This window comes from Triturus cristatus, chromosome 7 (assembly GCF_964204655.1).
Source record: "Triturus cristatus chromosome 7, aTriCri1.1, whole genome shotgun sequence".
Classification (NCBI taxonomy): domain Eukaryota; kingdom Metazoa; phylum Chordata; class Amphibia; order Caudata; family Salamandridae; genus Triturus; species Triturus cristatus.
Genome location: NC_140590.1, coordinates 425,735,107 through 425,752,633, shown reverse-complemented (window position 1 = coordinate 425,752,633; position 17,527 = coordinate 425,735,107). Strand labels below are relative to the sequence as shown.

The window sequence follows — 17,527 nt, the reverse complement described above, 5'->3', positions numbered from 1 at the left end:
CCAGGGCTGGAGGCACGCCGGGGTACGAGGGTGGGGCTTCAGCCCCCCTCCTCCTGTTGCTGAGAGGAGGGGGGCCCCGACAGGGCCTCGCATCGAAGGCTAAGATGCCATGGATCGATCTTCAGGAGATGGCTGAGGCTTATAGCGCCAAACAGGGCCACCGGGCGCTTGAGTAACAACACAAAACAAGCATTGGCATAGCCAATAGGCCTCGCCTTTGGGACCTTATAAGTATTTTTAGTTATGCAGCACAAAATCCCTGGTGCAACAACATCAACTGTTGCATGGCTAAACACATATACGGTCCCAAAGGCGAGACCTATTGGCTATGCTAATGCTTGTTTGCCATGGCATAAGCAGTCCAACTTTTTTCTCTTCAGACTTTTGTATTGTTGCAGGCAGGGGAAGATTCAAGTTGTACAAACTACAGACCTAGCAGCACAAAGCACCTCCTACACTTAGTACAAGACATAAATGGAGTGCTTCCCGTGACAACATCGAAATAAACACATGAGAATAGCTTTGTGGCCTGTCCTTTTTCAGCTCCGTGCTAATTGCTTTGTTTTTTATCTTAGTGTTCAGGTCTTAAGTATCAATTTCTGCTCTGTTTTTCTCAACTGATGCCACGTATGCTTCTTAATCCAATGACAGAAGAAATAGTGTTCCAGGAAAGTAACTCTTCATTTTAGGTCGTGCATAGGTCTCATCTACAGAAAATGTTTGCTGTCTATTGTCAAAAGACCTTATATCAATAACCTACAATATACTTTGGTTCAACTCGTTCCTTAGCATTGGTTGGCTTTCTTGTACATCTCCTTTGCTTTCTTTGTATTTCCTTCTGCTTCTTTTGTTTGTACATTCTCTGGAGCATAGTTTCCACACCATAGTTTTGATTTGATGATGTGTATTTCCACTGCTTAAGTTCGGGAACTATAATTTTCTTTGCTTTCCGCACTCCAATTGAAGTGCATGCATTTTCTTTTTCTCTCCCCTGTCTGTACTGTTCCTACTGTTCTGCTTTAACAGTGCATTGTAAATAGTTTTTGGTACCCATTGCTCACTTGCACAGCAGTGTTTGTTGTCACAAGAGATTTCCATTTTGCTTGTTTAATTGGTACTAATGCAGTCATCTGAGCTTCTTCTAGCTTTCTAATTTCAGCTCAATGTGCAGTTTAGTATCTTATTTTTCTGTACAAAACACCTGTTTTTGCCTCTTACACTGTACACTGCAGTGATGAGGTTTGACCGCCATCGCCTTCAGTATCCTTTCTTTTAACTAAGCTTGGCTTGTGCTTTTGTCAGCTCAATTTAATATTAGGAGCTGAGATTACCAGGCCCATGCAGCATACTTGGGTATTTCTGTAGTGGTTTACTTCACAAGTGCAGTAAATTTCACTTCTTGCTATGAATACTTAGCGAAGTTCAATGTTCCCGGTGACTTTAAGCTGCCTCACTTGCCCTAAAAGAATTGAATGTGATCGTAAATGTGTTTAAAAAAGCTAGCACACCCTAAATGTTTTTTATTTAATTATTATTGGGATGGCCTTAGGACGTGGCACACTTGCTGCAACGCACTGCCAAAGACAAAAAGCAAGACCTATTGGCTTTTTCAATGCTTGTTTTACTGTGGCTGGGACACCATTTTCATTCTTATTGGAAGGAATTTCATAGGATGCCGAGTCTTTTCTTTAACTGATGTGACAAGCTCAATCTGCCGAAGTGGATGTGTAACAAGTAAACATTCCACTCCGTCCCTCCCATTGTTGCTGCCTTCATTCTACAAATAGGGTGTTTTGTCTCACACCTCAATACATTGGAACAACATCTTGTTGTTTAAATGTCGCACACACGCCTTGTTTTTAGGTCGAGCCTAAGGGCAGCATGCATGCGCTGCTCACTCTGCAAGGCATGCTGTACTGGAGCATGCTATTGAAGCCCCACCTACTCTCCGCCCATAGTTGTCATTGGCTTATGTCATTGCCCTTCGTAGATTCTGGCTTCTGATTCATACATAGGCTTGTTAGTCCCTCCTTAGTATCTCCTTGTCTTCACTTGTAACCTCCCATGAGGACGGGCCCCTTTATGTCTGTTGTTACTCGGTACGCTTTATAAGTTGGTGAGCACTATTTTCTTTAATGCTCTTCCCCTATTCCACCCATTGCATCGGAGCATCCACCCGCTTTGTTTTAAATTGTGACATATTTCTATTCAAATTGCAGTGCGGTCCGCTTTAGAGCGCCCGTGCTTATTTAATTATTTAATATACGGCGCGGTCCGCATTCAATTTAGCGGCAGTGCCTATTTAATTATTTCATTTAAGCCGCCGTGCTACAAAGTTCTTGAAAATACTTTTTTTTTTTTTTTAAATAAACTTTAGGTGAAAGCACCATACGCGCTTTGACTATAATGGTGGCCACGCCCCTTTATTTAGACACTGCTCACGGTAGCCTGAAGATGCGAGCAGCGTCTAAAACAAGGGGTGTGGCCACCATTATAGTGGTCTTGCATTTGCGAGAGTTTGAACTCCTGGCATTAAAAACAACAATGCCTTTTATATATGTTTTCCTTTTAGAAACACATAAATAAAAGGCATTGCCATTTTCAATGCCAATAGCTTAAACGCTCGCAAATGCGAGACCTATTGCATTGAAAATACTTGTTATTGTGTACAACTTAGTAATGTACAACGTTCTGCAATTTAATTATTCAGCGGCTTCATGCACTGCTGTTGCTGACTGCTAAATGCCAGGTTCAACTCTCCTAAAGTGGGCGGGGCTGCTGTGCAGCCATATTCCACAACGAATATACCTCCTTACAAAACATGCGATTTTATTGCGTGCCTTTACAACGCGGTCGTTACAGCAGTAGGGGGCACGCTGGACTTAAGAATAATATTATTATGTATTATTCCTACTCCAGTTTGGGCAACAGCAGGGATGGTGTTGGATTTCAAATCCAATACCAGTGCGCACCCTGCCGCAAGTCATTGTAATGACTTGCGATGTAATGGTATTGCGTACTAACAACGCGGTCGTTGTAACGACACATTGTAATGACATTGCGTTGTGGAGACAGCGTTGTAGACGCTGTTTCCCATCTACAACACCAGACCGGAGAGCGAGCTCCAAGGCAAGCAGGTAAGGAGGCCCATAAAAGCACAGGGAAATCCTGTGGTGAATGTATAAATAGCTGAGAGAGGCACTTTCACTTTGCTGTGGCTGGAGAACTCTCTTTGCAAATAGTTACATTTCTTCTGCACGGATCCTGCTGCTTTAATGATACTATCTTCGTTAACCCGTTCCCTGCACATGACGGAATCACTCCGTCATAAGCCACGGGCGCCGTGTGCTCATGACAGAGTGGTTCCGTCACGGTGTGGCCGTTGGCGGCCGCTCCGCCCACGCGGCACTGATTCCCCGCCTGTGCGGGCGATCAATGCAAGTGGGCGGAGTCATGACGGAACCACGCCGTCATGAGCACAGCTCGCCCATGACGGCGTGGTTCCGTCATGAGCATGGCAGCGCCGTGCTCACCCCGCACCCCCCCAGCGCCGCGGCGGAATTCGTGCCGCGGCGAAGGGGTTAAAGGATGGCTTTATTTTATTAAAGGCAGAGAGCTGGCAGCCTATCTGCAGTGCTTTATAGGCTGTGAGGGCAGGCTCTGCTTACATGCCTACAGAAGTGTCTGAGGCTGAAGAACTAAGCCGCTCGCCTGCAGGCCCCTCCCGGGCATTCTCATCAGGCACTGGAAAACAGCTTTCATTCTCTGAGCAGTGTTTATAACAGTGCTTTAGTTTGTGTACAGCACCTTCTTCCAAAGGCCCGCAGTGTCGCAGTGCTAAGGATATAGTAAAAAGACTGCTAATTACGATTACAGCCCAGGTTATATCAATGTCATAAGGATAAACGGATTCAAACTTGTGACTTGCAGACTTCATAAGAATAACAAGCACTTGCACATAACTCACTGCGTTATCTTTGCATCCCTGCACTTCTAGACACGCATGTAATGCCAAGCAAAGGACTGCCCATACTGGCCCAGTGCTCTTGGGGTGCTTCCTTCCACTGTACAATGCAGCACTTGGCCTGTGTCCAGGAGACATCACAAACTGATCCTTTTGGTTGGTCACCTGTGGCCATCTGTTGCCTCTTCGACCACACCCCTTCCCTCCCGTCATTGCTGCCCTCCTTTCTGCGTCGCTGCTTGATGATGAGTTGAACAAGGGCTGCTTTTTTCAATGGAAACCAATGCTTCTATTGCTAATAGCTTGTAAGAAAAACACATAGGTAAAACACATTGTAATTTACAGCGCCAAAAGTTCAAAATCTCCCAAATGCAAGACCTATTGCATTGCAAATGCTTGTTTTATTTTGGTTCAGGTTTCCTTTACATAAAATAGTTTTTACTTCATAGTTCCATCAAGGTTCCTTGCATTATCATCATAGATTGCTTATGCAAAAGAGTTTGCATTTATCAAGTGTCTTCATACCATAATATGCAAATACAATCACAAAATATGATCTTGCACAGCACTGTCCTACCTATGACCCCTAGAAATCACTGCCCATAGATCCGTCGCACATAGATGTGAACTAGGTGTATTGAGCAGTGAATTTGAGTCACGGAATGGGGTGAAAACGTTTTATTCTCCAAATATGCACCCATTTAGAGTGTTATCTTCACCGACGACCTATGTATTTTTGTGTATTAAGTGATTTTTAATGAGTATGGTATGAACTGCTTCTCCTGCAGTGACAAACCATTGCATTGTTAGGTTTCAAAAAGTAAAGTAATTTTCTTTCATTTCTCTTTTTTAATGCAGTGTACTTATAGGATTTATAAAAAATGAGAACGCCCCTTCCTGGTGGGGTTTTTTGATTGCATCTCTGATGTTTCTGTGTGCTGTACTCCAGTCCCTGATCCTTCATCAACAATTCCAATATGCCCTTGTTACTGGAATGAGACTAAGGACAGCTATCACTGGCATTATTTATCGAAAGGTAAGCCGGGAAAGATTTAAATGGTACTGGATTGCTGGGCATTTGTTGACAATGATCTATCTATCTATCTATCTGTCTATCTGTCTGTCTATCTGTCTGTCTGTCTGTCTGTCATAGGAATGTCACTTTTTGAACCTTTAATACGTTCTTGGTGCACATGAAGGAAATCGTGCACCTAATTTTCCTTTTGTGGTCTGTCGAAAATCTTTTAAGCTTGAAATAAAGCAAAACAAAAATAGTGGTCAAATGAGGTAAAAAAAATGTGTAGATATCTTTACAGTTCTTTGGACGAAGTCTATAAATAGAAAATAAAAAAAATAAAGAATTTAATGCATTCTCCCAAGGGCCAGTGTTGTTTTGAGGGCCCATATAGGTTCTGTGGACGTGAGCATTCTGATTGTAATCATGCACCTGAAAATGTTAGTCATGGTGCCCTTTAGTTGTTGTGGTGGGTCTTACCTAATGTGAGACACTGAAGCCTATGCCCTGAATACAGTTGTGGAAAATAAGGAAGTCTTTGTGGCACCTCATAAATTCCAGAGGGATGTGGAAGGGACGCAGAAGAGCAGAAAATACCCCACAAATTAAATTAAAGCTCCCATTTATGTCATAGGGTACTCGTTAATGACTGGCACTAATTAAATCATATATAACATCTCCAACTACATCTCAAATGGCATCATTGCATGAAAAAGTATAATATTTGATGCACAGCGTATGCACCAAGTCAAGCACAAGAAAATAATAAAGCCCACAACGTATACCTCTAGGAAAGGCAAAATGATGTAATACTCTCTACAAATACCATAGAGTGAAGGATTAGGATTAATGCATGAACTAATGAATGAATGAGTATAACATTTATAGAGCACTCTGCCACTCCCAAAGGAGCATCTTGGCGCTAGGGTTGTAACTGATTGAAATTCAGGAAAGATAGAAAGAAATAAAAAACAGTCATCAAATAAGGGAGTAGCAGAGTGTGTCCGGGCCCTGGGAAAGGCAGGTCTTCTGTGAAACGCAAATGGGTCGGAAGTAAATTCGAGGCCTTGGATCCTAACACTGAGAAGCATTTACTACCTCTGGTTTTTAGTCTGAAAGAAAGGGGCTTAAGAAGATTGGCATGTGAAGGTCTGAGAGTTAATGTAGGGGTATAGTGCAGCAATGTAGCAGTAAGGTATTTGGGTCCAGTAGCTTAGAGTGATCTGAGCACCAGTAGGAGGATCTTTAAAAGGATCCTTGTATGTACTGGTAGCCAGTGTAGAGTTTTAAAGACGGTGGAGGCAGAGCTTCATCTGGAGATTTTTAACACAAGTCTGGTGGCTGCATGTTGTACCATCTGCAATTTATGCAAAATGTATTTCGAGGTTCCGGCGTAAAGACTATTACAGTAGTCAAGCCGAGAGATAATGAGGACAAATGCAACCGATTTCCTGGCAGCTAAAGGACAAAGGCAAAACACTTTCTATAAGATTTAATAAGGTTGAAGCACATGCCTGTCACTGCCATGGTTTGTGTACGGAAGGAAAGAGTAGTGTCAAATTTAACTCCCAGGTTTCGAGCAACTTCTACTGTGGCAGGAGGTGGAGGCACAGAGTTAGGCCACCATTGGACTGGTGAAAAAAAATTGTACTTTCTGAATAAAAGAATCTTTGTTTTATCAGTGATGCATTTTAGATAGTTTTGAAAATTAAGTTCTCTGCCTAAGGAACCTTTATCAAGTGAAAGGATCAACTGCGTGTCATCGGCATACAATGTAGTGGCAATTCCAAAAGAGGTTATCAGAAAAATTTGATGGCTCATGTAAATTTTGTAATTTATAGGGCTAAGAGATGATCCCTGGGGAACTCCAGATGTTAATAGTTTTCTGTTGAAGTGCATGGTCCCAAAGTGACTACTTGTCTACAACCATTTTTAAAAGGTTTTATCCACGCCAAAGCTTTGTGGGAAATGCCATAATCCTTGATTAATCGAAGAAGTATGACATGTGCGATGGCATCAAACGCAGCGGATAGAGCGAGTAGAATCAACACTAGTCAATCAATCAGGTTTCTTGTAAAGCGCGACATGTGAAATGGTATTGAATGCAGTGGATAGAGGGAGTAAGATCAACACCAGTCAATCAATCCGGTTTCTTGAAAAGTCTGACTACTCACCTGATAGGGTCTCAAGGCGCTGAGTGTGGGGGGAGGGTGGATCTGCTGTTCCATCTTAGAGTCTGGTCTTGAGGTCCTTGCTGAATTGTGGCAGTGACGTTGATTGCCTGAGATGAAGAGGCAGGGAGTTCCAGGTCTTCACAGCGTGGTAGGAGAAGTATCTTCCTCCAGGTGTGATCTCGCAGATCAATGGGATTGTGGCCAAGGCCAGCGTGGTGGAGCAGAGATGTCTGGATGGTGTGTAGAAGGAGAGGCGGTGGTTGAGGTATGCAGGTCCGGCATTGTGGAGGGCTTTGCAGGCATGCGTGAGGAGCTTGAAGGTAATTCTTTTGTTGATAGGTAGCCAGTGAAGGTCTTTCAGGTAGCCAATGATGTGGCTGTAGTGGGGGATGTTCAGGATGAGTCTGGCGGAGGCGTTCTGGATGTTCTGCAGTTTCTTTAGAAGTTTTTAGGTGTTGTCGGTGTAGAGTGCTTTGCCGTAGTCTAGATTGCTGCTGACGAGCACATGAGTCACTGTTTTCCCGGACTTAGTGGGGATCCACCTGAAGATCTTCTGAAGCAGCTGGAGCATGTGGAAGCAGGAAGACGAGATGGAATGTTCTTTCCCACATCTATTGTCTGTTTTATAGTAACAAAGCTGACACGTGGCATGTTTAGGACAGATACCGGATTGCTGCGGGTGTAGAAAATTGAAATATTCCAGGAAGAAAGTTAATTGGCAGTGAGATAGGGCTTAGATTGGACAATTGGCAGGGTCTACTAAAGATTTTTTTTTGTAAAGGTTTCAGAGCTGCTTGCTTCCAATCAGAGGAGACCTCAGCCATTGACAAAGAGGTGTTTAAGAGATTAGTTATAAAGGATTCACAATGTCAACTACTTTATGAATGGATGATTAGGGGTCAGGGATCAAATCGGGAGCCCCATTTGCTGGAGAGGGTGACCTGTCATGACTGTGAGAGTGTAATCTCCTGAAAGGTTGCTAAGTCTCTGATCCTTCCCTTTGAAGGCATATCTGGTGAAGCCCTGACTGAAGATGGCATTGTGGTTGAAAACCCCCTTTGAGTGGCCCGTATTTTCACATAAAAAAAAAGAGGAAATCTGATCACACAGGATTTGAGATGGAGGGATGTCTCTGACTAAAGGCTTTGGTTGTTACAAAGATTTCGAGATTTTAAAAATAGAGTTTGAATCAAATTGTGCTTTTTCGATCTGTGTGGTGAAATCTAATTTCTTTGCTACCTCAATCTGGACATGATATGTTTTTTGCACAGTTTTAAAATGAGCCAGGCCCTTAGAATTATAAACTTCCCACCATTTACATTCAGCCTGTTTACAGATCAGCTGTTGCTCTGCTACCATTGGAGATAACCAGGGTGCTAAGGGAGAATTTCTGCAATTCCTATCAGATACAACGGGGGCTAAGTAAGTTCCTTTGTACCTAATCCAATTATTAAAAGAGAAGAGGTCTTCAACTAAATTCCCCATAGGAGTAGGAGCAGAGGAAGTAAGACGTTGGCTTAAACACAGGTCACTCATCGGCTGGCCATGTTTATGACACAAGTACCAGTGCGTGGTTTTGGTGGGCAGGGGGAAATTGTCTGGACTGATGGGAATATTAAAGAGGATCAAACAATGGTCGAACCAGAGCTGTGGGATGGGAGCTCCAACTGCCAGATTAGGGTGGTTAGAGCAAATGCCATCCAAGGTGTGACCTTCGGTATGCATCAAAGATCTGACTAATTGATTCAGACCAATGATGTTTAAGGTTTTGATGAAATTGTAATCGTCCGAATTGCTGCTGGTTTTAAAGTGATAGTTAAAGTTACCAAGAATGGTGAAAATAGCAAAACGCAGTAGAAGAGATGTCAATGCTTCTCCCAGGGATGCTAGAAAGGTAGATCCTGGGGCTGGTGGGCCGATATATTAGACCACCTGCGAAGGACTGAGAGGGGCTGATCTTAAACCAAAAGCCTAGGCTTTTGGCACTTTTCAAAAATTCTAAATGGAAAGTGTCTCATAGAAATATATCACGGAAGATGATAGCAAGACCAAACTCATGCATATCTTACCTAACTTGTCTTGGTATGGTATAGCCTCTAGGGACCACGGAGACTATGTCTGGGTTACACCATTGTTTAAGCCATGATTCCGTAATAAACAAAAGATCTAACTGTAGTTCCTCTATTTAATCATATACCTTCTGTGTATGTTTACTAAGAGAGCGGGCATTAATGAGCCCACCTGATAGTGACTTGTTTTGGGAGCTGTGTGCCTGGTTGCTATCACAGGACGGCTCTGTTAAGAGACCAAACTCGCCTTTGCACATTATGCAAACTAGGTGGTCCTCAATTGAGGATGGATCCCACACATGGCCACAATAAGAGACTGAAAGTTGACAAGATTTTAGATATTCTAAGGAGAGTAAATTACCTGGAGTGTCACGGGCAGGGGCACTGGCGCTCGCCGTAGACCCGAGCGCACGCAGACGTGCTTGCCTTTGGCTCCCTGGCGGCATGCCCATTGCGCGCAGCCGCTTTGCGGCTATTCGGCCAAACACATTTACTGGCTCAGAGCTCTAACAGGCTCTGCCCACCTAACAGCTGATTGGACAGAACTCCAAACTATCAACTCGCGTCTTACCACTTCTGTTTCTTCAATGTGGCGGCAACCGGCACTTAAAAAGTAAGAAGGTGCTTGTAAGTCAAAGTATTTAGATGTTTAAAAAAGGTCTAACATACAATATTAGTCACAGATTCCCTGAATTCAAAAGATCCAAGAGGATGCTCAATGTACATATAATAACTGCATTTGTAGTATGATGGATAGTCTTCTATTCATTTAAAACAAAAGAAAAGAACCTAAATGTAATAAATGATGTGCCCTACTTTATAATGAAAAAACAAAACTAATTTTGCCCTCCTGCAAAGAACCACATGCTTAAGCAATTGATAGTATTTTATTACCCAAATCTGGTGTCTAACGTTTTGGCATTAAATATATTCTTGTTCCGTGGATATATTAATATTGTTATCAACTATGAGCCTGTTTGATATAGCTCATTAAGACAGTGGAACAAAAACTGCAAATTCTCATGTATCTCTCTCATTACATTAATTTCCAACATCAGCCTGGTGAGTCTCTATTTTGGAGAAATACTAAACTGTGCAAAAGCCATAGCCCAGAAAATCAAGTTATTTTTGTGGGAAAGCATATACCAAACCCAGGATGGAATCCTCTTATCTGGTGGAAAAAAACATAACTTCATAAAATATCAGTAATTATAAGAATATTTACTTAATAGTTTAAAAATAAAGGCATATGCTCTTTAAAAAGGTAGTGGTACTCTGTTTTCTATCTCTGACATGACTCATAAAGGAAGACAGTGCAACAGTCTTGAAGGGACAACTATAACAAGCATTTACAATGCAATGGTCTCGGCATTGGTAAAGTTAGAGCTATTGGCATTGCTCATGACATTATTTTTGTTTATGTTTTTGTTTTTAAAACATTTAAAGAAACGGCATTGTCATGAGCAATGCCAATAGCTCTAACTTTAACAATGCCGAGACCGTTGCATTGTAAATTCTTGTTTCGCGGGGGAGTTTAAGGCACTACACAGTATTGGTCAGTTGCCCTTAGGCAACGCTTTGACTGGTATACACCGCCTAGGCGCTTACGTGGTGCCCAATTTCAGACTTGTCTGTTGGGGGCAGCAAGAGCTTTGTGGCCATTACCGCTAAATTGTGGAATTCCCTCTCTTTTGAAATTAACATTTCCCAGACACTTCTACAGTTCAGAAAAGCATTAAAGACGTCGCTCTTCTAAAACCCAGATCATTTGGAACTTATCCTGCCTCGCTGATCGCCCGCATGCAGCACAGCGCCAAGACACATTCGGGTATACAAGCGCTATAAAAAACTTTATAACATAACATCGCTGACATGGATGACCTGAAGGGATTTTACATTCATTTTACATTCATTCGACCTGTGCGTCTGTTAAAGTTAATAAGGAATAAAAACACCGTCCGGAATGGGCCCGTTTTGAATTCCTGCCACTTTTGAAACCTGCCTGAAACTACCCTCCTTAAAGCCGCGAGCCTACTGATGGAAAGCTGTGGTCGGTACCGTTCTTAAGTGACCTGAAGCCCTTTCATGTGTACTGCAAGCAACCAACGCCAGTCACTTCAATAAGCCACGAGGAGGGCAGCCCCGGACCTGCCCACAGCGCCTCAGGCCTGGAACGCGAAGAGGGAGTTCCCGTAAACAGAAGCGCCGTGATGGGGAAGTGAGACTAGGAATACGCAAATAATGAGTGAGCTCAGCAGAAGATTACTGCGAAAGGTTACGTTTATTTTTGTCCTTCTTATTTGTAGGCAGGCAAGCGTTTCACAAATTCCAGAGTATGAAAGTGCAGGCAGTACTTACACGAAACAGGCGCCGTGTGAGGTCGGCGTCTGCCTCGGTTCAGAAACAGTTTTTGCCTAAAATAGCTAAAATAGTTCTGCCCCGGCCCCATACCAGGGGGGTACTGCAGGCTGGCCATGTCGTAGCGGTGGTACTGCTGCTGGTAGGCCATTGAGTCGCCCTGCATGGGGGCATAAGCGGCATTGTGTGCCCAGGTGTAGGGCTCCATGCGCGGGCTGCCCCCGGGCCCGTGGCCCATCATGGCCCCGGAGGACAGCGCGTACTTGGCCGAGTCCTTCTTGAGGGCAGCCTTGCTCTTGCGCCGGGGCTTGTACTTGTAGTCCGGGTAATCCTTCATGTGCGTGGCCCGCAGGCGCTTGGCTTCGTCTATAAAGGGCCTCTTCTGGTGGCAAGGGCGAGTGAGGTCCTGGCGAAGGTGCAGAGACCCGGAGGAAGTGCGGAAGCGAACGAGGGGTTGGAAGCGGGCGAGGTGAGGGCCAGGAACACCACAGCCTTTCTCCGAGGCAAAACAGAAATGCCTCGGAGAAAGGCAGCGTCGTTTTCGGATTCGGGGGCGTGTTTTGCTGTTATCTCCTCCTTGAGACTTCTTGCAAAAAACACGCCCCCGATCCGAAAAGGACGGGGCCTAATCGGAATGACTGACCTCTTATGCAATGGCTGGCCAGCATTCAAGAGGCCAGCCAATGGAGAACAGGGGAGAAGAGGGGCGGGTTCAAGCCCCTCTTCTCCAAGTCATTAAATCTCAGAGCTAGACTGCGCAAGTGCAGCCTTCGCAGCCGAGACCTAAAAAGAGATACAGAAAAGAGTAGAGGGTATAGTCCAATGAACCTGAAACCAATGAATAGCATAGGTGAGAAAGGTGTCTCACTGGCAACTCAGACTTTGAGGAAGGCACAGAATCGGAAAGGCAAGATTCCCCCAACCCCAGAGGATGCCGGGAAAGGAAACAAAGGCACACAAAAAGGAAGGATTAAGGTGAGGTTGTACAGTTTCTATTGCAAGAAAGATACATATAGAATAGACACTGGGCAGAAAAAATGTGAATGGGCAATTTTTCACTAAGAGGAGAAATCATTAAGTTGGGATGCCCAACGTGAAATAAATAAGAAAAGAAGTTTGAAAGAAAGAGTCATCAGAACCATCTTCACCAGTCCTCTATCTAATATCACATACAATCATAGCCATACCTCACCTTTACATAAAAAATATATAGATTTAACTCCAAATGTTAAGTGACCAATTGTTCCATGGTGCTTGTCAAAAAAAGGCCAACATATTACACGAGGCAAAGAAATAAGGCTCCTGTAATCTTAGAATTTAAATATTTGAATCTACCACAAATATGTAAGCAGATGCTGATAGTGGCTAAGAGATAAATTGCGAGCAGGTGTCACTCAGCACAGACAAACTAGTTTCATTAATAGTGCACAAGGAAAAATAAGGCACTATTACTACAAATACAGTATTTGATGTTAATCAAACCATAGAGTTACTGGCATTCTTGCGTAAGCCACTCTTGGCATCGGAATGATCTCTACTCACACTGAATGCTAGAAGGGCTCAAGTGCCCTATGTTGATTGGACACAGATCAATACTACAATCATTATCTCGCAAGGGATACAATGTCAGAAAAACAGGTTTCAAAACAAAATCCTAATGAATCATTCAAGCCATACCCACAATTTTACTATTACAAAAAACAATTATTTTTTTAGGACGAGCCTGAGCCAGCGCGCAAGCACTGCTTTGGCGATCTGTTGCAGGTAGAGTATGGTGGAGGAGCCCCAACCATATTTTTCATTGGCTTTTGACTTTGTCCTTCGTAAATGCTGATGTTTGATTCCTTAATAGGCTTGTTAGTCCCTCCTTAGTACGGCCATGTCGTCATTTGTATCCTCCCGTGGCTACTGGCCCCTTTATTCGGTTGTTACACTGTACTTGTACTTTATTTCTCCTACATTAGGCTCGACGGCATGCTTCGCTTACATTCAGCACACCATGCCCGCCTTCTTTTTCGAAGCAGGGACAATGACGGCTTTTTGTTTGCAATGCCATAGGTCTCGCCTTTAATTGCGAAACCTATGGCATTGCTCATTTTTATTTGTTTAAACGTCTTTTGCGCAGAATGGAAAGGAACGTGAAGGCAGGAAGCTCCGAGCGAGGTGCTCCTTCTCTCCGCTCCTCAATGTGCTGGGGAAGCCTCAACATGGCACCATGGTGTCATTGGTGGGGCACTACAAGGGTTTGGAAAGGTGTGCAGAGAGGACAGAGCATCGTCTTCTGGCACAGCTTCCCAAATGGCAGAGCAAAGCTTGACACAGAGCTTTAGGCAGGAATCTGTGGTGTGGAAACAAAAACCTCTCCGAAATGAGAGCTGTTCTGGAAGCCGGTGGGTACCCTGTTCACACGGCACAGCCAGTCTCTGAGCAAAGGAGCCCCCCACTTCCATTGCATGTAGACTTCTGCCCCGTTCGCATTTCAAGATTTTATTTTTAATGCCCTTGGTATGTCAAAATTAAAATTCACCTGTGACACCCCAGCCCCAACCCACACACTTTCACCCCACCCGACATAATCAGAATGGAGACATATTCTGCCAGAAATCATTTATATAACCTTGGAGGTCCTCAGAAGTTGACAACATTTTTTTACAGAACGATCGTCAATGTCATTTCAATTGTGAATATAGAGGAAAACATTAACAGAGATGTAATCATTTTTATTTAATCAATAAATGGGTGTAATAGTTTTTATTTGAACATACATAAATAAATGACCTCCGCTCTATGAGATATGATAGGAGTGTGCTGGGTTGTCGTAGTATGCTTAAACAAACAACTAGTGATGCGTTTTCATGCAGGGCACTTTGCTCGGATTGTTACCACCTGTCTCGACATTTGATGGTCAGTTCCTACTTTTTGGGGAGAAAGTTATCATTCTTGTCAATTACATTTGATTTTTTTTAAAAAGAGTGCGCTGCATGTACCTTAACCTACAGCAGAAATTTCATTACATCAGCAAATTTTTTTGTGTGTTCTGTCTTTGGTAGCTCATTTATATTTCTCGCGTGCCCCAAATGCCCCCGTATTTAGTCTGTAAGCACTATTTACTTTGAGTTTCTCTTACTGCAAGCCGAACATGCACTGCTTCAGCTGAAACCGCTTGTGTTTTTTTTAGCATCACAGCCACCCCCATAAACCTGGCGCCTGCTTTCAATCACTTTAACCCGGCATTATCTTGTGTCTGTTTCACCCCCACCCCAAGTAAAATGGATTTAGAAATGATTAGCTAATTAAGTCATGTGAATTGCAGGTAGCACATAATCCTGTGCTAATGGGCTGAAGCTGATAACAGCACATCTGTGTTATATGTCTTCTGTACTGCATCCACCTGACGGGTTGTTTTCAAAAGCCTGTTTTATTAACACCACCACCACCAATACCACCACCACCAATACCAACACCACCAATACAACCACCACCACCACCAATATCAACAGTACCACCATAACCAAACTCACCACCCCCACCAATGCCACCACCGCCAATACCACCACCTCCACCACCACCAATACCACCACCACAATACCACCACCACAATACCACCACCAATACCAACACCACCACTAATACCACCACCACCACAATACCACCACCACAATACCACCACCAATACAAACACCACCAATACCACCACCACCCACCTATACCACCACCAATACCAACAACACCAATACCAATTACACCACCAATACCAACATCACCAATACCACCACCACCACCAATACCACCACTATCAATACCACCACCAATACCACCACAAATAACACCACCACCACCACCAACACCACCACCACCAATACCACAACCACCAATAATACCACCAATACCACCACCACCACCGCCATCACCAATACCACCACCAATACCACCACCATCACCAATATCACCACCACCATTACTACCAATACCACCAATACCACCACCAATACCACCACTACCACCACCAATACCATCACTACCACTACCACCACCACCAATACCACTACCACCAATACCACCACCAATAACAATACCACCACCAATACCACCACTAATACCACCACCAATACAACCGCCAATACCACCACCACCAATACCATCACCAATGCCACCACTGCCAATACCACCAATACCACCACCAATGCCACCACCACTACAAATACCACCACCAAAACCACCACCTCCAATACCACCACCTCCAATACCACCACCTTAAATACCCCCACCAACACCAATAGCACTAATAGCAATACCACTACCACCAATACCACCACAGACACCAATACCACCACCAATACCAGCAATACCAATACAAATACCACCACCACCAATACCAACACAACAACCACCAATTCCACCACCACCAATACCATCACCAATACCACCAATACCAGTACCACCACCAACAATACCACCAATGGCCACTACCACCAATACTACCACCACCAATCCCATGACCACCAATACCACTAATACCAATGCCTCCGCCACCAATACCTCCACCACCAATACCACCACCAATACCACCACCACCACCCACCACCACCACAACACCAATACCAATACCACCACCTCCAATACCACCACCAATAGCACTAATAGCAATACCACTACCACCAATACCACCACAGACACCAACACCACCACCACTAGTACCAATACCACCAACAATACCAGCAATACCAATACCACTAACACCAATACCAATTCCACCACCACCAATACCAACACCACAACCACGAATTCCACCACCACCACCAATAGCATCACCAATACCACCACCACCAATACTACCACCAATACCAGTACAGCCACCAACAATACCACCACCAATAACAATACCACCACCAATACCACCACCACTAATACCACCACCAATACAACCACCAATACCACCACCACCAATACCATCACCAATGCCACCACTGCCAATACCACCAATGCCACCACCACTACAAATACCACCACCAAAACCACCACCTCCAATACCACCACCTCCAATACCACCACCCTCAATACCCCCACCACCACCAATAGCACTAATAGCAATACCACTACCACCAATACCACCACAGACACCAATACCACCACCAATACCAGCAATACCAATACCAATACCACCACCACCAATACCAACACCACAACCACCAATTCCACCACCACCAATACCATCACCAATACCACCAATACCAGTACCACCACCAACAATACCACCAATGGCCACTACCACCAATACTACCACCACCAATCCCATGACCACCAATACCACTAATACCAATGCCTCCGCCACCAATACCTCCACCACCAATACCACTGCCAATACCACCAATACCACCACCAATGCCACCACCACTACAAATACCACCACCAAAACCACCACCTCCAATACCACCACCTCCAATACCACCACCTTAAATACCCCCACCAACACCAATAGCACTAATAGCAATACCACTACCACCAATACCACCACAGACACCAATACCACCACCAATACCAGCAATACCAATACCACCACCACCAATACCAACACCACAACCACCAATTCCACCACCACCAATACCATCACCAATACCACCAATACCAGTACCACCACCAACAATACCACCAATGGCCACTACCACCAATACTACCACCACCAATCCCATGACCACCAATACCACTAATACCAATGCCTCCGCCACCAATACCTCCACCACCAATACCACCACCAATACCACCACCACCACCCACCACCACCACAACACCAATACCAATACCACCACCTCCAATACCACCACCAATAGCACTAATAGCAATACCACTACCACCAATACCACCACAGACACCAACACCACCACCACTAGTACCAATACCACCAACAATACCAGCAATACCAATACCACTAACACCAATACCAATTCCA

The 17,527-nt window shown here is 44.2% G+C and overlaps 1 protein-coding gene across 1 annotated transcript in view; it reads left to right on the top strand.

Moving 5' to 3' along the window:
• Positions 1 to 17,527, top strand: part of ABCC3 (ATP binding cassette subfamily C member 3) — a 693,015-nt gene that overhangs the window by 336,692 nt on the left and 338,796 nt on the right. The window contains exon 9 of the mRNA XM_085616719.1: positions 4,823 to 5,000. Within this exon, the coding sequence (XP_085472845.1) occupies positions 4,823 to 5,000 (178 nt within the window). The remainder of the gene's footprint in view (positions 1 to 4,822; positions 5,001 to 17,527) is intronic.